General features: G+C 51.3%; 11 protein-coding genes across 11 annotated transcripts; 3 read left to right on the top strand and 8 right to left on the bottom strand.

The window, feature by feature from the left end:
* Positions 1–973: 973 nt before the first annotated feature.
* Z520_04234 (uncharacterized protein) lies at positions 974–2,567 on the bottom strand (the record flags this gene model as incomplete). The annotated part of the gene is made up of 2 exons (XM_016774744.1): positions 974–2,095; positions 2,148–2,567. 2 exons carry the CDS (start codon positions 2,565–2,567, stop codon positions 974–976), a joined length of 1,542 nt encoding a protein of 513 aa, XP_016633724.1.
* A 1,392-nt stretch (positions 2,568–3,959) lies between these two features.
* Z520_04233 (uncharacterized protein) lies at positions 3,960–5,147 on the bottom strand (the record flags this gene model as incomplete). Its single annotated transcript, XM_016774743.1, has 1 exon — positions 3,960–5,147. One exon carries the CDS (start codon positions 5,145–5,147, stop codon positions 3,960–3,962), a length of 1,188 nt encoding a protein of 395 aa, XP_016633723.1.
* Positions 5,148–5,920: 773 nt separating this feature from the next.
* Z520_04232 (uncharacterized protein) lies at positions 5,921–10,781 on the bottom strand (the record flags this gene model as incomplete). Its single annotated transcript, XM_016774742.1, has 2 exons — positions 5,921–10,414; positions 10,467–10,781. The coding sequence occupies 2 exons, from the start codon at positions 10,779–10,781 to the stop codon at positions 5,921–5,923; spliced, it is 4,809 nt and encodes a 1,602-aa protein (XP_016633722.1).
* A 405-nt stretch (positions 10,782–11,186) lies between these two features.
* Z520_04231 (DNA repair helicase rad15) lies at positions 11,187–13,689 on the top strand (the record flags this gene model as incomplete). Its single annotated transcript, XM_016774741.1, has 2 exons — positions 11,187–11,203; positions 11,259–13,689. The coding sequence occupies 2 exons, from the start codon at positions 11,187–11,189 to the stop codon at positions 13,687–13,689; spliced, it is 2,448 nt and encodes an 815-aa protein (XP_016633721.1).
* Positions 13,690–13,731: 42 nt separating this feature from the next.
* Z520_04230 (uncharacterized protein) lies at positions 13,732–15,062 on the bottom strand (the record flags this gene model as incomplete). The annotated part of the gene is made up of 4 exons (XM_016774740.1): positions 13,732–13,871; positions 13,921–14,079; positions 14,126–14,509; positions 14,555–15,062. 4 exons carry the CDS (start codon positions 15,060–15,062, stop codon positions 13,732–13,734), a joined length of 1,191 nt encoding a protein of 396 aa, XP_016633720.1.
* A 718-nt stretch (positions 15,063–15,780) lies between these two features.
* On the bottom strand, positions 15,781–16,829 carry Z520_04229 (uncharacterized protein; the record flags this gene model as incomplete). The annotated part of the gene is made up of 3 exons (XM_016774739.1): positions 15,781–15,962; positions 16,011–16,451; positions 16,505–16,829. 3 exons carry the CDS (start codon positions 16,827–16,829, stop codon positions 15,781–15,783), a joined length of 948 nt encoding a protein of 315 aa, XP_016633719.1.
* A 352-nt stretch (positions 16,830–17,181) lies between these two features.
* Z520_04228 (uncharacterized protein) lies at positions 17,182–18,826 on the bottom strand (the record flags this gene model as incomplete). The annotated part of the gene is made up of 3 exons (XM_016774738.1): positions 17,182–17,639; positions 17,690–17,885; positions 17,948–18,826. The coding sequence occupies 3 exons, from the start codon at positions 18,824–18,826 to the stop codon at positions 17,182–17,184; spliced, it is 1,533 nt and encodes a 510-aa protein (XP_016633718.1).
* A 303-nt stretch (positions 18,827–19,129) lies between these two features.
* On the bottom strand, positions 19,130–20,765 carry Z520_04227 (uncharacterized protein; the record flags this gene model as incomplete). Its single annotated transcript, XM_016774737.1, has 5 exons — positions 19,130–19,260; positions 19,311–19,514; positions 19,569–19,997; positions 20,046–20,597; positions 20,660–20,765. The coding sequence occupies 5 exons, from the start codon at positions 20,763–20,765 to the stop codon at positions 19,130–19,132; spliced, it is 1,422 nt and encodes a 473-aa protein (XP_016633717.1).
* A 525-nt stretch (positions 20,766–21,290) lies between these two features.
* Positions 21,291–22,347, top strand: Z520_04226 (uncharacterized protein; the record flags this gene model as incomplete). Its single annotated transcript, XM_016774736.1, has 2 exons — positions 21,291–22,166; positions 22,216–22,347. The coding sequence occupies 2 exons, from the start codon at positions 21,291–21,293 to the stop codon at positions 22,345–22,347; spliced, it is 1,008 nt and encodes a 335-aa protein (XP_016633716.1).
* Positions 22,348–22,419: 72 nt separating this feature from the next.
* Positions 22,420–23,418, bottom strand: Z520_04225 (uncharacterized protein; the record flags this gene model as incomplete). The annotated part of the gene is made up of 1 exon (XM_016774735.1): positions 22,420–23,418. The coding sequence occupies one exon, from the start codon at positions 23,416–23,418 to the stop codon at positions 22,420–22,422; it is 999 nt and encodes a 332-aa protein (XP_016633715.1).
* Positions 23,419–23,954: 536 nt separating this feature from the next.
* Positions 23,955–25,106, top strand: Z520_04224 (uncharacterized protein; the record flags this gene model as incomplete). The annotated part of the gene is made up of 1 exon (XM_016774734.1): positions 23,955–25,106. The coding sequence occupies one exon, from the start codon at positions 23,955–23,957 to the stop codon at positions 25,104–25,106; it is 1,152 nt and encodes a 383-aa protein (XP_016633714.1).
* Positions 25,107–25,535: the final 429 nt, after the last annotated feature.

Below are 25,535 nucleotides of genomic sequence, written 5' to 3'. Positions count from 1 at the left end.
CCTGCAGCTGTCCATGATATGGCTATAAGATTTAAGTCTACCAAATTGATAGCAAAATTCGAATCCGCGTGGAAAGTAGCCAACATAAGTGTAACACCTCCATATTTCTCTATTTCCTCCTCCACCCATTCCAGACAGCATCGTCAGAGGCTAAGCATGCAAAAGGGTCACCACCAAAACCTGTACGCCTTGGCTGGGAACGAACTCGGTATCGTAAACAGAACATCTTCCTTCCCCCCTCCGGGAACCCGCAATGCTCGTATTACGGAGTCCCGATCTTGTATTACCTCGAATGCGCGACAGGACAATCCGGTTAGACGACAATATTCCTCCATTGCCCTGAGGAAGGGTCTTACAGCCCTACCTTGTGCACCAACGGTACATGCTATTAGGATTTTCGTTGGCGAGGAAGATGTATATGAACAGATCTGATTAAAATCAACTATGTACTTCCCCAGTCCAACACAGCCAAACGTTACAACGTTTGCTTTCTCCCAACCGCCGAAGTGCTAATCTCAAACGATCAACCCTCGTCCTCAAAGCCCACCCTCGGTACTTGCTGTCCCAACATGAACTTGTGTAACAAACAGACGTGGGCATCGTTAAAAACAGGGTCTCCAAACCGTAGACATTCTGAGAATGCGGAACTATCAACAAAAAATCTCCCGGACGAGCAGGTGGCGGATCCGAATGCGAATACGTGGGTTGACGCAGCTGCGTGCCCCTTGCCGGCATTACCAGAATGATATGGACATGAAAGTATATTCTCCTTGTGCCAAAAAAATAGCAGCAAACTTGCAATCGAAAATATCCAGGAAGAAGTGAATGGATGTGGTCAAATCGTCCAGCCGAGCCAATGGTCGGAATCAGGTCTGCAAGACCAGCTGCGCTAATGTTCAAGTCCCATAGGATTGCCCGGAGCTCTTTTTGATTTGCAATACCATGCCACAGAATATTGGAGAGCATGTGGCTGTCATATCATGACAGCTGCATAGACTGCCAAGGCCGAGAAGAGGCTGACAAGAGAGAGTTGGACCGTCGAGGAGCCACCGGTGGCAGGCAAGAGCGGCGCAACCGTAGACGAGGCTGGCCCGGATGGGGTTGCTGTGGCTTCGGCGGTTGTTTCGACGGCTGCTGAGGTAACTCCTTCTGTGGGAGGCGTATACGTGGTATGGTTGAACAACGAGTAATATGGCGAGTGAGTTGGCAGTGCGTAGGAGTAACCGGTTGATGTGGTCGGCCCAGTCCAAGCCGATACCGTAGGAACAGAACTTGTCGATACGACCGATGGGTAAGTCCAGGACTCTGTAGATGATTCGATTGAAGTGGTTGTTGCTTTGCTAGAAGGTGACTCAGAGGACGACTGAGAAGCTGTAGGTGATTGCCAAGAGCTGGTGGTTTGAAAGAACTGTCCGGCATTGTTGGCACTGGACGACGTAGTTGACGAACTGGAACCGCTACTGCTGCCGCTATCGCTGGTATCACCACCGGCATTGAAGACCACAAAGTTGGCGGTCGAGCCCTGCGCGACGGTCACCACGCAAAAGGCTCCACCTCCTGCTCCGATGCTCGAATCTCCAACCATTTGATTGACCGTATTTTGGGATGGATCGATTGCGCATGGTAGCCCTGAGCATCCGCCATTGGGACAGTCAATTTTGACACCCCAAGTTGGCATTTGATTGCGGAAAGGTGTGGCCGGCTCAAGATAGATAGGATTCCACCCGAGCTTGATGAACGTGTTCCCCGAGTTATCCACATTGGCCCCGGCAACGTAGGGAGACCAATTACCGTAAGGATTAGCACTGGTTCCCCATACGCAAGCTTGATCAGTGCCGATACCAGGAGGATTGATGTAATAGTGCGCTGCAGTTTCGCACCAGTAGCTGGGACCGGGTACTGCGAGGGTCGCGAAATCGGTGACGGACGTGGGAATCAACATGGCTTCATTTCCCGGAAGGACAGTCTGGCAGAATGCCACAACGCTACCAGCATTGTTTTGGACGCCGATGTTGGTATTGGTGGACTGGCAGTATGGCTTACTGGGAAATGGCTTCTGTATGTTGCCATTCTCATCGCAGTACAATCCACCGTTCTGAATATGGTCAGCACAATTCGCATGGTCATGCTGATATACGGAAACTAACCATTGACTGAGGGTATGTGTAAGAAGTCGCGCTGGGATCCCATTGCATAGACACTTGACCGGCTGGACAAGCGTAAGGGCAATAGGTTCCTGGTGTACATTGCTGATTTGGGCTCATGGCCCATCCGCCATTCTCATCTCCTGGGGTGACTGCGACCAGACCAGCATCTGTGGGAAAAGCACATTGCGCCTGTCGCTTCTCCAAACTGCTTGCAGAGGTTTGACTTTCTGGAATCGATCTTACTTCCACCCCTTGCTCTCCATCCTCAGCCGTTGACCTAGCGGCCAGGTCGCGGTTTGCGCGATGTCGTTTGTGAAGGGCCTCGAGGTGTTCGTGGATCCCGTTGTGTTTTGCGCTGACGAGAGAAGCGATGAGAAGTAGTAGAGCGCTTGCGCTCGAGGTAATTGTCCGTTTGCGCATGATGCTTCGCGTTCGGCGAGATTCTCTGTTATAATTGTTTTCGCATCAGCATCGCCTGGCGACACTTGGGGGGTTTTTGCCAACGCCGATAACGAGTCGTAAATGAAGGACTAGGGTCAGTTGTTTTGGTAAGGAACGTGGGTGCTCGCAGAGCGCGCGACAGCGAAAGACGACGAACAACGACCCCGGCGACGACGAGCACAGAAACAGAAGGAGAGCGAAAGACACAATACACAAAAAGAAGAAATCCAAGCTATGGCGAAGCGGTAAATGAGATGCAGATCAAGCTCCAGAAGGGCAAATTGCCCGCGACGATGGGCTAGACCGGGGCAGAGCCACTCTGCAACCATGCAAGGCTGGCGCATTGCTGGCCCACTGGACAGGTCCAGATAGTTTGGAGAAGGCCCACATTAGCTGCTGTTTGTTTTGTGAATGGGGAAAGGTCAGGGCGCCAACCCTGCCATCGCGTCCCCCCAGTCCACTTTGGAGCATTGTCAATCTCGCAGCGCGAATCAGAAATCCTCCGACTTGAGGTGAATGGTCGTGTGTGATCTGCCTTATCGAATCGTCACGGGGTAATCACCAGAGGCACATTTCGCCTATGCCCTCGTTGCTGTGCGATGTGACATCTTTTCGCCAGGAATGTTGGCTGGCAATCTCGTTGTTTTCTGATCAATTCCAGCTTGGACGCTGTCTCCTCGGTCCAGGTTTTGCAACAAGGTCTTTGCTCAGGGACGAGACCAGTCGAGGAAAGCTTGCGTCATTTCTTGGAACCTCGTTGGAACCAACAGCTGAAACCTCTGAACTAGGCACCGTTTGGCTTTGCTCCCAAAGTTTCTGCAGAGATTCATTGACCCGCAGGGTTGATAAGTACCCCAGCACAGAAACACTGACTGTTTTGGTTGCTGGCTCGCTGGTTTCTGGGCGGGGATTAAAATTGGAGCGAAGTGCGCCACGACTGTCTGTCCAGCCACTGACAGAGGCACGAGCGTGAATCATGCAATTCTCATGGGGTTTGAGGCACCGCACGCTGTCCATCAGTTCAATGGGGCTATTGAGTCTGACGAGATGATGTGTCGATCTCAAAAATATCGACGAATTTTGCATTGTTTTGGTATTCAACACCTGTTGGACAAGTGAAACAGGTCCGAGTGAGAAAGGCGAAGGCGAGGCCAAGGCCAAGGCCACCGCCACCGTTTGGATGTGTAAGTACCTAGGTAGCACTTGGGCGGAGCACGTGATATACCCTTTGGCGCCCCCCTTAAACGGGGGAACTCTACCTCGTAGGTACTCTCTTCTGCGTACTAGCACCAGCTGGTCGTCGATATCATGATATCAGTCCGTCACAACAGTGGAGCGACCTAGCACGGATGATATCTAATAAACAGTCACTCAAGACGTCGGACTGGGTAAATCCTTCCAGCGTGAACCTTCTCCAAAGCCTTTCCACCCCCAACAGATACAATAGTGTTTGGCAAGAAGCACAAATTCCTCCACCTCATCCATCCACTCCAACCCGTCAACGCGTTCCTTCTCCTCTGGGGCTATCCATGTTTGCCAGATGAAGTCTATGTCAGCCGCCTCTGCACCTTGGGGAGAGCTTTCTCCGTCATCACCAAACCCATGTGACCTCAACCGGCTTCTCTGCTCTTCCAGACCAGCATACTTCTCCAGAGTCTGCAGCTGTATCCCTCGACTCATCAAGTTGCTTACCATGGTCTTGCCGAACGAGTCGTAGGGACGGATAGGCTCATAGATGGCGATTGCTAGAGGTGTCGTTTTCGGAAACAGCTTTGAGAAGTAATGCAAAACCGCGTCAGCGCCATCAGGTGGTAGGTACACAAGACAGCACTCGGAGATTATCAACGTGGGGAGGGTCATGTCCATGCCGGTCAAGAAAGCTTCCTTGTGTGGGAGGTGTCGGAGATCTTGAGGGTGAATTACGTAGTCAGGGGACACCAAGCCAGCCGCGTCATTGGAAACCTGGACGTCTGCTCCTCGCATATCTACCTCAGCAAATTGCTTTGCGGCTGCTTCGAAACTTGGGCTGCGCAGTTGAATGATCTTTCGCCTTGTGTTGGCTTCGAAGTCGAGTTCGTGGTAAATCACGTCACGTTTCCGACGTTTCTGCCTTAAGCGAAAATATCTCGTGTCACTGCCGGCGCCCAGCGAGATGATCTGCTTGCGCCCTTCCCCCGCAGAAGATAGGAATGTATCGACGATGCGGTCAATGCAAGTCGTCCTGACGTAAGTCCCTGCGGCCGGTAAATTGAGGACTTGAACCATCTTCACAGACGGAGACCTACCTCTATTCATAAGCGGCAATCTTCTTGACACGGGACCTCCAGTGTGCAACAGCGCAGAGAATGGGTCCTCGAGGTAACCGGCATCTACAGCACTTTGTCGAGAAGTCGCGGCGTCGTTATCAGTGCTTTGTACAATTTCATCGTGATGATGCTGGTTGCGGCTCGACCCTTGCGCGACAGCGGCATGTCCACCGTGGTCCGCTCGACTCCTCCCTCGTCCGCGTTGGCCTCCTCTGCGAAGAGAGTTCAGATTCGGGATTGCTGGCGCGGACATGTTCGCACAACAAAGCTGGGTTCGTTGCACCCAGCGAGACGGGAATGGCCGTTTCTGATGGGGGGAAATTACCTATGAAGGTGGGAGGGCGTCGACGCGAACCGAGTAGAAGTACTACCTACTAGGTAATGAGCATTCACCTTCATAATAATACTACCTGGTACAAAACCAAACCGGAAGTTTTGCCGACGTTTTCAGCTAGACTTGGGCGCCGTGACGCTCTTCGTAAATGAGAACCTAAAGGCGCCATACGAGTAGGACAGCTGCAAACGGCAATTCACCTATTGAACCTGGTCCGGTAAATGCAATTCTATTGAATTGGGGTGTTTGAAGCCATTCCGGCAACTAATCGGATTATACCAACGTTTGGCGCTGAAATAACAGCGCCAATCAGTTGGAACACCACCTGATCTAAGGTTCTGGAGTGATAGTGAAAGTATCTGTAGACTAGGTGTTGTCATCCTGGGTTCAATCACGGTTTGCGTATGATGAGCCTGCCCCAACAACTCTTTGTAAAGGGCCCTGAAGAGTGTTAGTCCCCTTGGAGCACGCAGTCCGGACGTACTCTCCACGGTGAAAACGAAGACAACCAAAATTGAATTTTGAATTTGAGCACCCAGAGCCGCAGATCCTGGGCCCCCAGCGGACTCTACGACTACACCCAGGTCGCTGCGCAGAAACATCTGGTGCAACAGGATACGTTCGATGGGACAGCGGGGCGACTCAGTCCACTGGCTGCTCTCAGGCTTCATAAAATCCGCCGCGTCTGCTAGCTAGGCGTAGTTGAAGTTGTTGCGACATAGAGGACAACTGGAGCTATTGGAACTCTTGAACCATCGGAAGAGACAAGCTCCATGGAAGGTGTTACGACAGGTTCCACATCGTTTGTTAGGCGTTTGCATATCCGTCCCGATGATCGAATAACAGATGGCACATTCACTCTGCCCCTTCAGCGCGCCCTGGACATTGCGCCGGAAGGCAACGAGGCCTTCTACAATGCTGCCGGTGCTGAATATGATAATTTGAAAGGTTCGCAACCAAGACTGCCAGTTCTTCTCTGAGACACCCACTCGAGTGCGCGAAGACACGGTTGGGGAATCCAGAGGATAGGTTTTCGGTAGCGATATCGCCAAAGATATGGCCGGCGACTCAGGATCTACGGCAATCGACGCCACCACTTCAGAGCCACTCAACGATGTTTTGACCGTCAACGGAGCATCGGCTTCGTCTTGCGACTGAGTTCGTACCCAGTCGCTGACCGCTCCAGCCGCGGCCGATATCAAGGCTGGAGCGAAGTATTTCTGGGTCCAGGCTTCCAACGGCGACTTGATTCGATTCTTTTGTTCAATGAACCAACTTCGTGTAGGCCCAGGAAGATATAATAGACAACAATAGTAAAGGTGCATAGCGAGATGCTGCTCCTCTTGTTCATCTGTTTCACTGGTCCCAAGTTCAAAAGATTTAATGTCGATCTTCGACGCATCGAGTGGGCGGCTACTCGTGATTCGGCAAATATCGCAAAGTAAGTCAAGAAGACTTCCGAGTATGGCTTTCTCTTTGATGTCTGTAACATAATAATCACGGAGCTTGTACGAAGCTGTTGGAAAGTGGTCGAATACCAAATGCCAGGAAAGCAAATAAATCTGCCGCGAGGCCGCGACCCCTGGATCAGAGGGGTTTGCAGTGTCCGATAGCACCCCCAAGAGTTCTGGCGGGAGATGAGCAACTTTTGACTCCAGGGCAACGTCTAACGACGTCTGCTCCTGCTCAGAGGGGATTGATCGGTGCAGAAGGTCGTAAGCAGCTCTCCGTACCGGCGCCTCCGGCGACGACAAGAAGGAGTATAAATCTTTATCAGGCCGCACGTCGATATGTGAGAGTTGTCGTCGAAGCAGTTCAGCTGTAATCTGGCGGGGTTGGTTAATCTCGTTGCTGGGTCTATCGAAGCCGTGCAGGCAGTGTAACAAACCCTCTTCCAGAGACGGTCGTGAGGCTTTCCAGGCTTCAATAAGGTCTTCATTCGCATCTTCAGCATTGGCAAGATCCCTCAGTCGTCCGTATACTCGAAGTGATGCATGTAGGAGAGGAAGATCGTTGTTCAAGTCACTGCCGTCTCGCCAAAGAGACACCAGGTTTTGCAGGATGCGTCCCCAGTGATCCCCATAGATGTCTTTGGTAGCTGTAACAACCGGTTCGAGAAGTTTCATGGCCATCGTTTGACAGGCCAGACCGGCAGATGCATCGCCAGCCACACGCTCAAGAGTTTGCATCAGGAAGATCTGTCGTTGGCTAGGGATGATCTCCAATGATTCGGACTGTCCATTTAGGAGAAGGTCTAGTAGAACCAGTGCCTGTAGGCCGCTTTCGACTGTGGACGAAAGCTTCAAGTCGGTTCCCATGGCAATCAGTTCATTGAGCAGTTTGCGCCCTTCTGGTGAGCTGATGAGGTAGTCCCGACAAGTGCAAATCAGACTGGCTGACCGCGCAACCTCTTCCGACCGGTACATGTCCTTCATTTCCTCTTTGAGGGTGGACGTGATTGATGCAAGGCCATGTTCGTCGATGGAACGTAACCCCACGTCGGTAAACGTCAAGCTGTAGTAGAAAGCCTGCGGGTCTAAAAGCTTTGTCGAACGAATCTTTTCAATCCAGATTCTCAGCATCTTATCATCTCGCGCCCATTTTTGAACCAAAGAATTTCCTTGCGCAAGGGATTCCGCAGCCTCTTCCGTGACCTCATCGCTCGTGTTCTGCCAGAGATCACCTGCAGCCTCCAGGGTCAACTTCTGATTGACGAATTGCAGAGCAAGGGGATAATAAGTGTACAGTGTTTCAAGTTGTTCCTCTGATTGATAGCTCAACAAATCGGTGTCAAGCAACATCTTCGTCACGTAGAGAACCAGTCGAAATAGGAGAGAAAATTCGTCGGAGTCTTTGATCTGCTTCTTGTTTGTGACAGCACCCACTGGCCGAATCATAAAGACGAGTCCGTGAAGAGGATTTGTGATCGAGAGTGAAAGAGGTGGCGGAGCGCTTATATGAGCTGCGAGGGCGTCACTCCACTGATTAGCAGACGGGATGAGGGCGGCAACCACGCCAGATTCGAGGGATGGCGAGGTTCTGAGAGTGTCCTTGGCAAGGTCAATGAGTGAAAAGATGGAAAGAGGGATGCCGCTCCCAGAGAGTTGATCTGCAATGACTGCAGCAGAAGTAGCTACTGTGGATGATGCTCCGGTAGGCAATGTTTTGATGTTGTTTATAAGCGAGGTTGCCAATTCGGCTATTTGCACGTTGTCTGAATCGGAGAGAACGAGTAGCTTCGAGAGAATCATGTTCCCTATACCCTCAGAAAAGAGAGAAGAGGCGGATCGGTGATCGCTGAACATATTGAGCAGGAAGCGAAGAACTGCGAGCTGTGACACTGGATCGGCGCCCGGCGATAGCTGAATTAGTATCGCCTGGCAGCAATTCTTGTGCAAATTGGATCGAACAAGTTGGGCATTCATCAGTACACTTCTCACATTATCTTGTGCAAAGCCGTTTTCGAGTTGTGACGATATCTGGCGGATGATGAATGGCTCGATGTGAGGGTTTTGCAAAAGATCATCTTCGGTAGCTTGACCCAGAAGTCGTGCAAGTGCTTTGGCGCCGGCTCCCTTTTCTGCGTCCATCAACTTGGTGAATGCTTGTGTCAGATTCCGATGGAAATGCAGCAGGATCAAGGACAAGTACTCTGCGGATGGGCTACCGAGGAGTTCGATGGCATCTGAGTCGAGAAATTCTCGCAGAGAATTGGACGTTATTGTCTCCATAGAAGAAGTGACAGCCTCTAGGACAGCGGCTGCTCCATATGGCTTGCCGTTGCGCGCTTTCAGGAGCTGCAAAGCGGCATTGATCAAAGAGTTATCCGACTCTTGGATGACGTCCACTGCATGCGCCTTCCCGGTGGGCAACAGAGATTCGGCACCAACAATAAGGGGCTTGAGGCGAAACATCCGGTTGGCTTGCGCAATCACTTCGTCCTGTGATTTCACGAAATCTTTCGAGCTCTCGGGTAGAGACAGCTTCATGCTAGTACTGAGTTGCTCACAGTAATTGACCCAAGCGTTGTCAAACGAAGAGTAGTAATCACAGCGGAGGAGGCTTATGAGTATCGAAGCCGTAATCTTGACGTTGTATGTACGCGGAATGTCCCAGGTATTTTGCTTAGGATCTTGAACAACATATTGGCGAACCAAAGGCAGTACATTCTCCTCCAGTAGCGACGCTCTGGACTGATCATCTCCTAACAGGTGGCTCGCCCAGAAGGAGAGATCCACATAAGTGGACCAGGCAGCTTGGAGATTTTGACGTGGTTCGTCACTGCTGGTTATGCCCGTCCTCAAGGACTCAAGTAATGTTGTGGTGTCATTGACATGGACCTTGCCATCATCGGAGACAGCGCTCCAGGCTTCGACTGGAATCTTTTTGAGGAGCAACGCGATATCAATCCAGAAATCCGCCGGACCTCGCTGTGAGCCTTTGCGCAGGTACTGGAACAGTCTTTTGGATGCCGCTGTTTTGGAAGAATAATCTGTGGTCCACACCTCGGGCCGGACTGAGGTGAGAGCCACAAGCGTTTCTGACAGTTGACGAGACGAACCCAGCTGGCTGCCGTTCAGAGCTTTGCCAACAAAGCAAGCACTTATGATTTTCCAGTCCAGCTGTCCAGGGATGGTATCTGCGCATATGCTTGCCAGGTTACAGACAGCCCTCCGAAGAATAGGATCCTCATGAGACGAGAACTCCCAAAGTCTCTTGTCCACCACAATCCTTCCGAGACTCTCAGAGATGTCAGGCTTGCTGCCCCCCGACCCCTGGACGAAATTGATCTTGATAGTCTGACTGAGCATTTGCATAGCATTTCCAGCTACTCGAACAAACTTTGCCTCTGAATCATCTGGCGTGGTTGACCGTTCATCGCTCAAGGTTTTGGGTGTCTGAACCAAGATGGCATCGTTGGCGTAGTCAAGGAGGGCATTCCTGTAGACTTTCCACAGCGCCCGTCTCTTATCATCTGTGGCAAATGCGACTCCCACCGATTCCTGCGAAGTTCGAGCCACCAACCTGTCATTATCATAACAACCAGAAAGCCATGCTCCGATCACGTTTGGTAGATGAGGTGCCATTCGCTTGCCGGAGAGAGCAGTCAGGGAGCCTTGTAGGGCATGTGCGAGTTGGCGGACTCTGCGTGCATTGTCGATGGATGTTCGTGGGTATAACTTGACCTTCTCGGACAATTAGTATTCTGCTAACTCTGAACAGAAGAGAATTACGAACCCATGCTTGCAGCAGGCCAGAATCAACGTTGTCACCCGAGGTCAACGAGCTTACATAGTCTTGTAGCTCCTCAAGTGCTTTGGCTTTTGTAGTGCTGTCCTTCTTGCTAAGGTTTCGAAGGGAGACAACCAGGTTCGGATTTGAGACAGTGCTAAGATCTGGTTGTTCAGCGACGTAGGATAGCGAGGAGGCCGCAGTCTGGAATCCCTGAGACGCGGGTCCGAAGCCGAAGGCGGGGGACGAGGACGATCCAAAGGCAGCAGAAGCAGCACGAGCGCTCGAGGCGGAGGCCTGTGACTTGAACTTCTTGCTCATGCTGCCGCGGTCGTCCTCCTGAAACTTGCGGTGCTTGACAGTATGAACGACGCAAAGTCTTTGAACTTAAGCGGGCAGCCTCGTGGGGTGGACGAGTGAAAACTCCGAATTTGAATGTTGGTTATATGACGTCGCAGCCCCAAAGACCGCGCCACAGAGCTGCCTGTGGTCTGCGCCTAGACGCGTGCTAGAGTGGTGGGCGTGTGCCGCCTGTGGTGGAAAAGTAGACTGAACCTCTACCACCGCCGCCGTATCACCTACTTGTTGCCTACATGCTTAGTACCTGGCACGCTTACCCTAAGGTTCTCGATCTTTTGACATGTCACAACTCGACTGATCGCAATAGAGGCGCTCAACAGAAACCGTCGCCGAGCGGTGCTCGCCGATCCAGGTCACGCCCTCAACATGAAGTTCTTTATTGAGTACGGTCGTCTCCTTCTTCCGCAATACCAATACGGTGTATCTAACGAGTACTAGTGATCTGCCTGTTCTCTTCCCTTACCCTCGAATTTATCCCGAACAATATGCGTACATGTGCGACCTCAAAAGGACCCTTGATGCTGGGGGTCACTGCGTGCTCGAAATGCCTTCAGGAACCGGCAAGACCGTTTCGCTATTGTCCCTCATTGTGGCGTACCAACAACACTACCCCGAACATCGCAAGCTGATCTACTGCTCCCGTACCATGTCGGAAATCGAGAAGGCACTGGCTGAGCTGAGAGCACTTATGAAATATCGTGCTAAGGAACTTGGTATCGTCGAGGACTTTCGAGGTTTGGGCTTGACCAGCAGAAAAAATCTGTGCCTACATCCTTCCGTCAAGCGGGAGAAGAGTGGTGCTGTCGTCGATGCAAGATGCCGGAGTCTCACAGCTGGCTTTGTCAGAGAGAAAAAAGAGCGGGGAGAGGATGTCGAGGTCTGCGTCTATCACGATAATCTGGATCTCCTCGAGCCGCATAACCTGGTCCCTCCTGGAGTATTCACACTTGATGAACTTATAAGGTATGGTGAAGATCATAAGCAGTGCCCATACTTCTCAGCCCGGCGCATGATGCCCTTTTGCAACGTCATCATCTATTCCTACCATTATCTTCTCGACCCCAAAATTGCAGAACGTGTCTCAAAAGAGCTATCCAAGGATTGTATAGTCGTTTTCGATGAGGCCCACAACATCGACAACGTCTGTATTGAGTCACTGTCCATTGATCTGACCGAAGACTCACTGAGGAAGGCCACTCGCGGAGCAAACAACTTGGAACGGAAGATTGAGGAGATGAAGGCATCCGACGAGGAAAAGCTTCAGAATGAATACCAGAAGCTCGTGGAAGGCTTGAGAGAAGCAGATGAAGCCCGAGCAGAGGATGCCTTCATGGCCAATCCTACTTTGCCCGACGATCTTCTGAAGGAAGCTGTCCCTGGCAATATCCGTCGAGCCGAGCATTTCGTGGCTTTTCTCAAACGCTTTATCGAGTACCTCAAGACCCGAATGAAAGTCCTATACGTCATTCAGGAAACTGCTCCCTCATTTCTCGCACATCTCAAAGAGTTGACGTTTATCGAGCGCAAGCCACTGCGGTTTTGTGCCGAACGTCTAACATCTCTTGTCCGCACCTTGGAATTGACGAATATCGAGGACTACCAGCCGTTACAAGAAGTGGCGACGTTTGCCACACTTGTTGCAACCTACGAAACCGGATTCCTCCTAATACTGGAGCCCTTCGAGACCGAGCAAGCCACGGTCGCCAACCCGATCTTGCACTTCGCATGTCTTGATGCCTCGATTGCGATCAAGCCTGTCTTTGAACGGTTCTCATCCGTCATCATTACTTCTGGAACCATTTCGCCCCTGGAGATGTACCCAAGGATGCTCAACTTCAGCACCGTCACACAAGAGTCATATCCAATGTCACTTGCACGGCGATCTTTCCTGCCAATGATCGTGACACGTGGTTCTGATCAACAGTCTATAACGTCTGGCTTCCAATCTCGGTCAGATCCAGGCGTGGTACGCAATTATGGCGCTTTGTTGTATGAATTTGCAAAGATCACCCCGGACGGCGTCGTTGTCTTCTTTCCTTCCTATCTTTACATGGAGATGATCATAAGTATGTGGCAGGGGATGGGTATTCTAGATCAAATCTGGACATACAAGCTGATTCTGGTGGAGACGCCGGACGCCCAAGAGACTAGTCTGGCGTTGGAGACCTACCGCACTGCATGTGAAAATGGTAAAGGCGCAATATTGCTCTGTGTCGCTCGTGGCAAAGTGTCTGAAGGGATCGACTTTGATCATCACTACGGGCGTACAGTGCTGTGTATGGGCGCCCCTTTCCAGTACACGGAGTCAAGGATATTGAAGGCACGCCTGGAGTTTCTGCGAGAGACCTACAGAATCAAGGAACAAGACTTCCTGTCTTTCGACGCTATGCGACACGCCGCCCAATGCCTAGGGCGAGTCTTGCGGGGGAAAGACGATTATGGTATAATGGTTTTGGCCGACCGTCGATTTCAGAAGAAACGGACCCAGTTGCCTCGATGGATCGCGGAAGAGATTACTGATGCTCAGACCGGATTGAGCACCGATGCTGCTGTGGGAATGGCAAAGAAGTTCTTAAGAAGCATAGCTCAGCCTTTGGGGCCTGGTCAGAAACTACCTGACGGCTCGACAAAAGGTAAAGACAGCTGGGACCTAAAGGAGCTGGAAAACTTCCAAAAAGAGCAACAAGCGAGGCGAGGCGAAGGCGATATGGGAAGAGAAGACGCAACAATGCACGATTACATGCACAGTGAGGTGAATGAGGCTCCAGCTCGGAACGGCACCAATGGTCATGGCGGTGACATGGACGAGTTTGACCAGGTTATTGCTGATGAGGAACTGCTCATGGCAGAGGCAATGGTCGTGGATTAAAGAGACCGACAGGATCCCTGTCCACGCCGCGCGTTGGCAGAGTCATCTCTCTGCTTCACCACCCCAACTTTGCTTCAGCTTCTTGATTATGGCTTGAACTGGCCACCCAGTCCTCTTTTGACTGCTCAGCAGATGATTGACCACTTCCCGTCGGGCTTCGTCTCCCGACAGCCATTGTGCGCCTGGATTGACACGAATCAGCTTCGTTTCTCCAGTCATCAAAAGACTCACTATAGCAGATTGGACCATATGAGTTTACAACGACAGGGTCACTATTGGCAGAAAAAGCCATTCCACATATGGTCCGAGCGTGGTCTTCAAAGTCCACTTCACTTCCGGTATTGAGACCTAATAGGATCTGGGCGACATGCCAATATTGTATTGCAGCAACTAGATTTGGTCAGGTCTGGAACAAGAGCTCTGTGGACCAACTCACCGTGACAATCCTCGACCATCTGGATCTTTGGCAGTGCACCTTCGTGGGACTGATGGTAAGGCTGGAACGGTACAGACAACCTCCAAGCACTGATAGCTGACTGTAAGTCGACAAGAAGTTCCGCACCACCCGCAAAGGCGCTGTTTATGACGCGGGCCAACAAGATCGTGATTTGGTTCGCATAGTCGTCATCGCGACGCAGCTCGATGTCTATTGCACCAACCTCGATTTTCAAGGGACAGCCATTGATGAGCGAGAAGGTGATATCTTCGCGAAGGTAATTCCATAAACCGGCCTTGAGCAGTGGTTCCTCCGGAAGACTGCAAGACAAGGACGGTATCAATGAGAATGCCCCAAAAAGATGGCGATTGGGATCTTCCTCCTCTGGCGCAGATCAGCCAATGTCAGCCTGAAGATCCTTCCTCTCACCTGCTAGTATTTCATACGATCGCAGGAGGCACGTCGCGGCCAACGCTGTTCCGTCCCTAATGGCCGGGGCTGTCTCGGTGATTCCGATCAGGAGCCGCAAGCAGTGGGCATGATGTCTTTCTGCTAACGACTTGGGAACGGCGTGAGACGTTCGACTTTTATGTATAGCTGCAAATGCAATGACGGCACTGAGAAGCAAGGAGCTCTGCTGAGCTCTGCTTCCCACAATTCTTCTAAAGGCTTGCCCAAGGTCGTTAAGGTCATACCATGGCGCCAGCGTCTTGAGGTAATGTGCAAAGTAGTGGGCGATCTCCTCGTTCTGCAATCTCACACGAGGTTCGGCAAACCGCTCGACAGAAGGCTGTTCTTTGCTTTGTGTGCCCTTTCCGTCATCTGTTCGTATACCAACATTCCTCTGGCCTTGGATCTTCAACGGCACTGTCCGGTCACACCAGCGGCCGCTTCTTTCGCATCGAGAACATGTCGGCAACTTCTCGTCGCCTCGCATCACAGTTAGAAACAGGCCGCCGATGTGGGTGACTCTTACATTTCAATTTCCGAAGTCGGCATGTTCTACTACATCGGGTTCATAAGTATTCGAGGCAGGCCGAAGGGTATTGGGCTCACCATGCTTTGTTCAATATCAGACTTGAGCTCCCAGGAAAACAGGAAAGCAATGGCTCACTTACAATTCTTACCCGCTATTTTGGCCATGCTTCCCAGTTCATGAATGAATAATCGAGAAGCAGCGAAGCGCGATCATTGTCGGTGTCCCGAGGTTGACAGGACTACCAGGAGGGAGGAACGCATTCGGGGGCTGAGAAGCAGCGGGGAACCCGCACTTTCTCTTATTGAGAGAGCGGCTGATATTTCTCTGGGGTCTGCCCTAGCCAAGCACTGGGAACCTCGCCTGCCAGTGGTGAACCGCCGACTACCAAGCTACCTAGCGAGCTTGGTAGGTACGACACCTTGGGATTTCATGGATCCCTGCCAGAACCAAGCAATCATCACAGTCTCTACAAGTCATCTGCAAAGATAGTCCTCCGGCGTGGTCGAGAAAGTGTCCTAAAATGGCATATTCACGCGGCCAACGAGCTTATTACTTTACAAGCAGGCGGCATCCGTCACCAGTCAGAAGATTGTCAACAAATGCATGAAATATGCATGACGATATGCGAGGCAATAGCGCTCTAACTTCTGTCAAGAATTGCCTTGCGAATCAACGCCTATGGACTTTGTCCAAAGTCGTAGCTGTTCCCAAAACCTCGGTTGAGGTATCTTTTCAATGCGTCGCCCTCACGTACGAAGTCGGCCCTGATGTCAAGATCCCGTACGCTCTCCACCAGCGGTTTTATCTCCTCGGCAAGCTCGAGCCTCATTTGATTACGATACCAAGGAGCAAAATGGACTGTCACTGATTAGTCGAACGACTTGCAAGGGTAAGGACATTACATACTCATCGCCAGCATGATTCTCACGTGCGAAGTTGTGTTTGGCATACCAGCATGCCAGAGTCTCAGATCACGGACGATGATGCTGCCGCTGGGAACAAATGGCTGGATTGGTGGGTTAGTTTTCGACCTTTCTGCCAATAATGAAGCATGGATCCTCCCCGAGGCTCGCTCGCCGTGTGCCCCTTCCTGTGCCTCAATCCCGAAATTGTTATGTGTGCCCAGCCAAACTTCAGTGGACCCGTTCTCGGGTCTCATATCGATCAGCGGGACATTGACCACCAGTGCGAAAGGGTGATCGGGATGTGCGAAATCCGCGTCGGAGTGTACTGGTTGTCTCTCGGGAGGAGAGCCTGGTCTGGGAGGCATTGCCGAGTTACCTGAGCAAAATGTCAATTTCGGACGAGGCCCGAGCACGGCCGAAGTTATCTGGGTGGCAATTGGATCTGATATATCGCCTGTCAACCAGAAGTCACTGAGGTTTGGGTGCATGACTCACTCAGAAATATTTCTGGCTGGAAGTATTCCCTTACAGGCGGCGCATCCTGTTGCAGGTTTCCTTGATTATAGTTGAATGGGCTGTTCTCCCCCTTCGACCGCAACTCCAAGGCATCCTCTACCATCTTCTCGTTCAGCTTGCGGAGAACATTAGTGTCGATGGCATTTTGGACAATCACAAGCCCGTCATGGCGGACTTGTCGGACTGCTTTCTCGAGGTTCTGCTCGCTGAGTTTGCCCCGAGATCTTTCTGTCAAGGTGGCCTGTATGGATACAGGCTTTGCCAGGAGAGACTTTGCTGTTGAAAATGTTCGCGGGCTGTTCATGGTTGTGAGGCGTGATGTCCGACGAGCCAAAGCGACAAGGAGGGTCATGCTGTGCAGGGAGTGACCGTGGTAATCCAGCACTGGATGGTCCAGGTTGAAGAGGAAGAAGGTAAGTCATGACTACTGATGGCCGTTGAGGGGATATTTAACTGTTTTCGACGCTCTTCTAACAGATCTCTCATGATAGACTGGAATTCCCGACCGTCGGCCAAAGTTGACTTGTTAGGGCAGAGCGTCCTCGCCTCCGTCGTCTGCCCCGCATTTTCTTTAGCCTGTTAGATCTCAGCCTTGCAGCGACTCGCCCTCACGATCAACTGGTCAGCTCTTCTGATTTTGCGCCATATGACCGTGTTTACTTGCCCACTTCCTCCACCTGCTCATGCACAATACCCCCATTCTTGGATTCAGATACTGTCGCTGGCTCGATGCCCCTCCCAGCTGTGAACTTGTCTTCAATCCCAAAAAGTCGGCTCATTTCCTCCAATGTACGTCCTCGGGTTTCGACCATGACGTACCGGACAAACAGGAATGCCAGCACACAGATCCCGGAGTAGATGATATACAATCCCCAGCCGATCGCTTCTCCGATCGGAGGACTGGCTTGTGCCACAATATAACATCCCGCCCACAAACTCATGGTGCTCAATGCGTTACCCTTTGCCCGAAGTGCAACAGGCCATATCTCGCTGGCATATGTCCAACTGCCGACACCCCAGCTGATGTTGAAGAAGACATAAAACAAATATGGGAATACGACAATCGCATAGTTACCACTCGCGTGAGGGTATTTCTCCGCGTGCCACTGGAGGACTTGTCGTCATCAGCATCACGCAGCTCAAGAAGCTTATTAAGCGCCTTACCTGTAATCCCGATCATGGCACCCATCATCCCAATCACACCGATTTGTAGCCAGGTCTTCCGTCCGAGTCTGTCGAAGACAAAAATGGGGATCCAGGCGAAGACGAATAAGACAATCCCGACACCCCCTGTCGCCAAGTTGCGTGTATGAGCGGAGGTGATCCCACCACGCTCGTACAAGCTAGGGGTGTAGTATAGCTGCAGCGCCCAAATGGTCAGTTTATCGTCTTGACACTTGTTTCGGAGAGTCATGTTCTTACAATGGAATTGGTGCCCGTTATCTGCTGGAAGAATTGCACCCCGCTTCCAATGAGCGTGACACGCAGGACCGGCCATGCGAACATATCCTTCCAGGTAGTGACCGCAACCGTCTTCTCGAAGGCTACCCTTTCGGCAATCTCTTGCATTTCAATTTCTGCAGCCTGGTCCCCGTGTAGCCTCGCGAGCACCTCGAGCGCGCAAGTATGTCGGTCTTGTTGCACAAGCCAACGTGGGCTCGGAGGAACCCAGAACCAGCATCCAACAGCAAGGGCAACGGCGGGAATGATCTGGATGGCCAAAGGTATGCGCCACCAATCAGGCGTGTCCAGATATGCAAAGCCATAATCGAGCCAGAAGGCGATCAGCTCCCCCAAGCACAGGATCATCTGTTCAATACCAATGATTCGGCCCCGCAAGCCTGCTGGAGCAATCTCTGAAACATATAGCGGCACCCCAGCGGCACAAGCGCCTACTCCGTATCCAAGAATGATGCGCCCAACAGTAATAGTCGGAATATCGTAAGACCCAGCCTGAATGACAGCTCCAACAATAAAAACTGCGCTGGCAATAGACAAGGTCCGTTCTCGACCACAATGATCCGCCAGGTATCCGATGCTCATCGCACCCAGGAAGCATCCCACGTCGTATAGCGACACGACGGCACCCGTGACCCAAGAATTGGCTGGCTCCATAAGATGAATCCAGCGATCATCGGCAACTATGATTCCCATTACGCCTTGGTCATAACCAAAGAGGAGGGCCCCCAAGGACACGAAAGCAGTCACAAGGTAGACATATGGGAGGTTCGCAGGACGTGGGTTGCTAACATCATAGTTCGGGGAACGCTCAATGAGTCTGGTCTGCTTGATAGATAACATCTTCCTTGATGCACTGAGGGAGTAAAGGAAATTGCCTGGCTTGAGGAGATATTGAGGTGAAGACAAGTAAAGGAAGAGTTTTTATAACACCGTACACAAATCGCTGTCAAGACTTCTTGGGGTAACGCACTGTGGAGTTGTCCAGCCATGCTGTACTCGGATCTGGATATGTCAAGGTCGATCATCGGAGTGGCTAACCGAAATTGGATTCAAAACAGTTAGCCTCCGACTCAAACGTTGGTTCTTCGTGCACATGCCGGCAATGCAACAAAGTAGACGTCAAGCTGTTTGGTGTGGAGTCGTTCACGTCGAACCCCACGTTCGTTCAAGCTGTTCTCGTGCCATACAAGTAGGCCACCCCGTGCGGAGCTCTGTTCGAACAAGGAGATCTCTCAGAAGCCCCTGCTCCGACTTGGAATCAAAGCGATCTCCGACTGTGAGCTTTCAGCGGTCTAGTACGCAACCCAGAGAGAAGCAAACTTACACAATGCAACAGCCATGCAGGCTACTAAACTAGCCGGAGGGGTTTGCGGATTTGATTCAGCGATTCCGCACAATGTCCTGACATCACTTTTGACAACCTGTTCCATATCCATCATTCTTCGCTTATGGGACGGACCAACACGAGGCAACGGTCGGTGGACGCTGAGCAGCAGATGCGCCATGGTTATGTATTGCCAACCCATCACTGTAACAAGGTCATCAAGGTTACATCCCTGGTCTTGCTCGTATTGGTACTTACCGTGACAATCCAACTGGATCCGAATATCTGGAAAAACATGCTCCAGCTGATCAGCCCCCTGGTATACAGGGTCGAAGGATGTCGGACACTCTTCTTGCCACGTCTCAATCTCATCCATCAATTCAAGATATCTCGACATGGTCGTAGATTCCTCGCCGAAGACAAAAGCTTGTACTTTGCCACACTGATACGTCGCTTGGAGTGTCCATGACCAGTCATCAGAAGGTCTTGAAGGCGGCTTCATCTCGGGCAAGATCAGATTAAATGGTCGCTGCGTAGAGAGCGACATGAAGATTTCCTGCCGAAATGCCGCCCAATAGCATGCTTTCCTCAAAGCCGTTGCTGGCAACTGGGAGCGTGCTTGTGATGCAGTGATAATCGCTTGAGTGCCGAAGAGGTGCTTCTGAGGATCTGATCCCACTATCGGCACTATTAAAGAGTCAATAAGGAAGACACGGGACGTCCACACGCACTGACCATCCATCTCTTCCAATAGTCGTAGAATGACTATGGCCGCAAGAAGCTCATCATCTTGGATTGCGGACTTATCTCCAAGCCTTGGAATCATTGTTTGGAGGCATGCGTTGTAATATCGATCGGCCGCGAAAGGCTCATACTCCCTTGTCCGACTTCTGTGCCGAGCGGCCAGAGCCAGCATAGCGTTGGCTAATGTCGGATTTTGGCGAGCTCTAAGTGGAACTGCGTACGCAAAATGCCTATCAGCGTCACTAAAGTCGAAGAAACAAGCACAATTGTCGATGAAGTATCTCATCAACTCGGCGGATTCTATGCTGGAAAACGGCAAGTCGTCCTCGGGGGTTCTCAGTGTGCGCCGTAATGATGGCTTGACATGCTCGCCGGACAAAGCTTCTCCAGCAAGCAACGATGGTCTTTCATTCCGTGCCACATCATTCGACAGTATGTAATGCTGTGGCTCATCGACGGACTCCTGCTGAACAGCTTTCTTCTTGGGGGGATCGCCCCCAGCTTTGCCCTGTCGAAGTAAAGGAGTTTCATCTACGAAATCAACTGCAAAAGTTACTATCCGGCGAAAAAGCTTTGATTGCTCTTCAGCTACCTTTCGGGGGTACAGGCACCCAAATCTGTTCTGTGCGGAAATTTCGTGGCCTGGAAGCGCGCCGATACGACGTTGGATGTCGGATGCACTGCCGACCAGTCTTTATGCAAGGCCCACATCGCGGATGCTGGCCATCACCTAAGAGAAGTCAGAAATATGCCCGATTTCTTGCAGGACAACAAGCTGGGCAGGGTCGCACATCTGATATGTTTCTTCCGACAGAAATCACAGGACATGTCGGTCGAATACAACAAGGAAGAAAAGGGGGAAATCCGGAGAAGTCTTGTTTTGCGGAGAATGGAGTCGGTGGGGAACTGTGTCTTCGGGATTCTTTGCCTTTTCTGACATTCCAAGCTCGCTTTGAGAGATCCCGGGCCAGGACTTCCTTTCTTGAACGTCATCTGTGTCCACCACCCCAGTTGGGAGTTTCCCGGGGTCGATCCTGCATGTCAAGGGAGACTAGGTGGCGCGTAGAAGATCATCGGCGACTGGTAGCTTCAATCAACCATGTCTCCGAATCGAACGTTATATCTTGACTCGTTGGTACTGACATCCCCTGACTTTTTCATCTTTTCAGGATCTAGCTGGCACAGTCCCATTGAGCTGTTCACAATACTGCCCGAACTAGACCCTGCTTTGTTAAGATGCCCCATGCAGAATTATCTCCCCCTCAACAAACATCAGAAGAACAATTCTTCGTCAATGATGGCCCCTTGACTCCTGACCAGTATGGCGACTTGCGACCGACAACACTGGACACTCCGATGGATGAGGCTCGCAGGCGGTTTGAAGAAGACGGATACCTGTTCGTTAAGGGTCTCTTACCGAGAAGGGATGTCCTCAAGGCCAGAGAGGAATATTTCAAGCTTCTATCTCCGAGTGGCGTTCTCAAACCAGGCACCAAGCCTGTCGACGGCATCTTTGACGAAACCAAGGACAAGCTCGATTTCCCTGGAATTGGGGCAGGATTTGCCGATTCCAACGGCCGTCCGACAGGGCCGCATCCCGAAGTGGCCAAGTTGTTTGTTGATCTAGCTCTCAAAGCGCATACTGAGGACTGGTACAAGGAAGATTTCTGCAAAAATCTAGCGTTGCGGGATTACGTTGCGAAGCTTACGGGTTGGGGGGACGATACGCTGGGAATCAGAAGAACACTCTTGCGGAACAATACCCCAAGAAATAAAGCAATCGGAGTACACTATGATCAAATTTTCTTGAGACATGGCGAGGACACTGCAGTTACTGCCTGGGTGCCGATGGGAGATATCTCGAGGCAAGGTGGCGGCTTGATTTACCTCGACAAAGGCCACACTCTTGGTGCAGAGATTGAGCATGACTTTACAACCAAAGCAAAGGCTTCAGGATTGACGGACGAGGAGGCAAAAAATGCGTTCAATCAGAATATGATGAGCGGAGGGTTGCTGGCAGATGGCCCTGCGGAGTTCGGGAGGCAGTATAACCGGCGCTGGCTGTTGACGGCGTACGAGGCCGGTGATGTCGTGCTTCACAGCGCATATGCTGTATGAAAGAGATCCTTCCCGTGGTAATCTTCACTGACATCAAATATAGATCCATGCCTCGACAATCAACCATGACCCGGACAACAGGATTCGATTGGGTACAGATCTCAGGTTCGTCAATAAGTCTCGTCCATGGGACATTCGGTGGGCGAACGACTACGCTTTCGGAGACGGTGTTTAAAGCCTTCCCCGCGAAAGCCGCTATAGCGGGGAGCCCTGCAATAATATGTCGAACGACAGTGACCTTCTCAAATCAGAAGTCGTCAACTATCAAGCCCATGCCTTTCTCCTTGGCCATCTCAAGCAGACTCCCTGCCATGACCAAGTCCATGATGCCCATTCCCACACACTTGAAGATAAGATTTTTTCCAGTCCCAAGGGGCTTCATGTCCTGTATTTCCCCAATCTCTATCAGCTTATCTCCTTGGACCTTGGCCTTGATCAACTCTCCCGCCTCGACAAGGCAGCCTTCTCTTGTATCCACATAGATGTGTTCACCGGACAAGAGAGTTTCGGAATCAACCTCCTGCATTGACGGCTTGTAGGATCCTATTAGGGATATGAACCGAGGCTTTTTGTCAAGATAGCTGAATGGGAAATGCGGTGTAGTTGACGGGGTACAGCAGAAAATGATATCTGAAGACAAAAGGCATTCTCGTAACAGCGAGTCAAAATCTTCGGCCGTCTTCAGCAACACCCGACAAACAAGGTCAGAATTCTTCTGCTGCAGATCGGCCAGGAGCCGCTCCATCCGTCGAGGACCGCCCCTGTTCACGACGGTGACATGCTTCACGTCGCTAAGCAGTAGGGCAAGTTTCAGGTGCCACTCTGCTTGTCGTCCAGCTCCAAAGATGACGAGGTTTCTCTTCGGATTCGGCCATCGAATGAACGGTATCATGACAGCTAGGGAAGTCCGGAATGCAGTGACTTCCTCGGCATTCAATACGCCTAGCAATTCTCCGTCTGGGGTGAAGACGTTAATGCACCCTTTTAGTCCTTTAGAACTAATCGTGACGGTCTTAATGCCGGTAGAGGTTGTGATGGAAGATGGCATGAAAACCGAAGTGTTACCAGTTCTCGTAACGATTGATTCTCGCTCCGGCTGATGGATCATTTGTTCGGATGGTGGGGCATTTTTGGTCGAAGAGTATGCACGGAGAACATCGTGCAAGTCGTTAAGTAGACGATGACATTCTGGAACCGAGATGTTGGAGAGCAAAAAATGCACGTCGCGCTCTTTCAGGACAATCATTGTGTGCGTCTTGGAAGGAGTTAGAGAGCACAGCTGGCCTTGATTCCGCCCTAATAGTCTTTACTACCTGGGTAGATAACAGTCAGTCCAATCCAAGAAGTGACTAAATGTTGCGTGTCAGCCCGGCAACAAAACTATTACCTCCGATCTCACCACGTCAGTGCCGTTAGGCATAAAGCATAGACGCCATTCAGCCACCCAGTTTGACTTTTGCATGTGTTCCGCCAAAGTACAGCCACGACGCGATTATGAAGGATAGGACTGCTGTTCATCCATATTTATTTTCCCACATGATCACCTTCAACCGAGAGAGGTGATGCGCTACGAGAAAGGAGACTTTATAAGTTGCGATATTCCCAAAATACCCCGCTATCTATCACACCATGTTAACGTGGTCGCAGACACGAGGGAAAAATCACTTATGATCCACAAAAGGGCCCGAGCTTCTCAGAAATACCGTTAAGACTTCATATTCTGGCTCCAGGGTCGTGTTGCTTGCTCAGTTCTGAGAAGCCCTCACTTTCACCACGCAAACCATGTCCAAAAGATACAGTCTTCTTCTACTTGGTGACGTGATGATTGGCCGTCTCATCGATGCTCTGCTGCCCACCAGCATAGCTCGGCAATCGCCGCATTCTGACCCTGAATCGGCTGCATGGACAGTTGACAAACACATTCTTCCACGTTCTCCCCAACTCGAATCATACAATTACCTATCACCGTGGGGCAATAGTGTGGAGTTGATCCGAAAGTCAGACCTTGTGCTTGCAAATCTCGAAACAGCTGTGACGACCAGCGAGAAGAAGTGGCCGAGTAAAGTGTTCAACTACCGCACTCATCCTGGGAACGTCCAGTGCTTGACAGAGGTCGGCCTGGGTGGTGGGAATGGAAGAGGCTATGTAAGCCTGGCGAACAACCACACGCTCGACTGGTCCGTTGAGGGTTTGCAAGAAACTGTCCAAACGTTGATTGACAATGGCGTAGAGTTTGCAGGAGCTGGGAGGACGAAAGAAGAGGCGGCCAGACCCGCCACACTGTCGCTCGGAGGAGCAGACGGATGGCATGTCAAGTGCTGGAGTTTTGCAGATCATCCGAGCGAGTGGGGGGCCGTGGACGCCTTCAACTTAGTCGACTACACGGGAAAAGGGAGGGACACGATAAGAGAACAGCTCCTGGCGAAAGATCATAGGGAGGAGCCAGGAAAGTTAGGCTTGAAAGTTGTGTCGATGCACTGGGGTCCAAACTATCGGTGGCATCCCGCAAAGGAGATTGTCGACCTGGCGCATTGGATGATTGATGAGTGCGGAGTGGACATAATCCACGGGCACAGCAGCCACCATGTTCAGGGCGTGGAGATATACAAAGAGAAGCTGGTGGTTTATGGATGCGGAGACTTTGTGGATGATTATGCGGTTGATCCCAAATTCAGAAACGACTTGAGTGCGGCATGGAAGATTTCCGTTGGCGAGAGGACAGAAAAGAAGGCGGGAGAAAGCGAGCTCGAGGTAAAGAGGCTCGAGGTCTATCCCAATAGAATCGAGCGGTTCCAGGCACACCTACTGAAAGAAGGCGACCCAGATCATGAATGGGTGGAGCATACCTTCAGGAGACTGTGTCATGAGTTTGGAACCCAAGTTGAGAAGGGTTTGGGAGATGAAGGGCAGATCGTTGTCCACGTCAAGACCTAGACGTTCTATTCGGTAACGGCGGAGCGAAAGGATGATCATCTGCCGTTATTTTGTAGATTCGCAACGTCTTTTCGCCGACCCGCTGTCCTGTGCAGCGTCTTGGACGAACAAGATACCTTCGCAGCCATTGGGAAGTCCCTCCGGTAAATGCTACATAATGTAACGTTCCTTCAGCTGAAAAAGTTTGCTTCACACCTTGGTTAGAAAGGCCCGCTATACGGCATTGAACCCGGGCCCCTGCATGGGCCGAGTGGTCGATTCCAGCAAGCTTATCTGTACAGCGACGCAGGTTGCAATCTTTTCTTAGTCTATGGGCCACACACACAAATTCTGGAGTCACACCTTGACGCCGGTATCTTCACTTAGCTTCCCTTGAGAGCATGTTGCTCATCTGGAGTGCGCCGTCGTGAAAGGTTCCAGTGGCAGGTG

Source organism: Fonsecaea multimorphosa (assembly GCF_000836435.1).
Source record: "Fonsecaea multimorphosa CBS 102226 unplaced genomic scaffold supercont1.7, whole genome shotgun sequence".
NCBI classification, from domain to species: Eukaryota; Fungi; Ascomycota; class Eurotiomycetes; order Chaetothyriales; family Herpotrichiellaceae; genus Fonsecaea; species Fonsecaea multimorphosa.
Note: the sequence above shows the minus strand (reverse complement) of the source record. Positions and strands in the feature narration are given on the sequence as shown.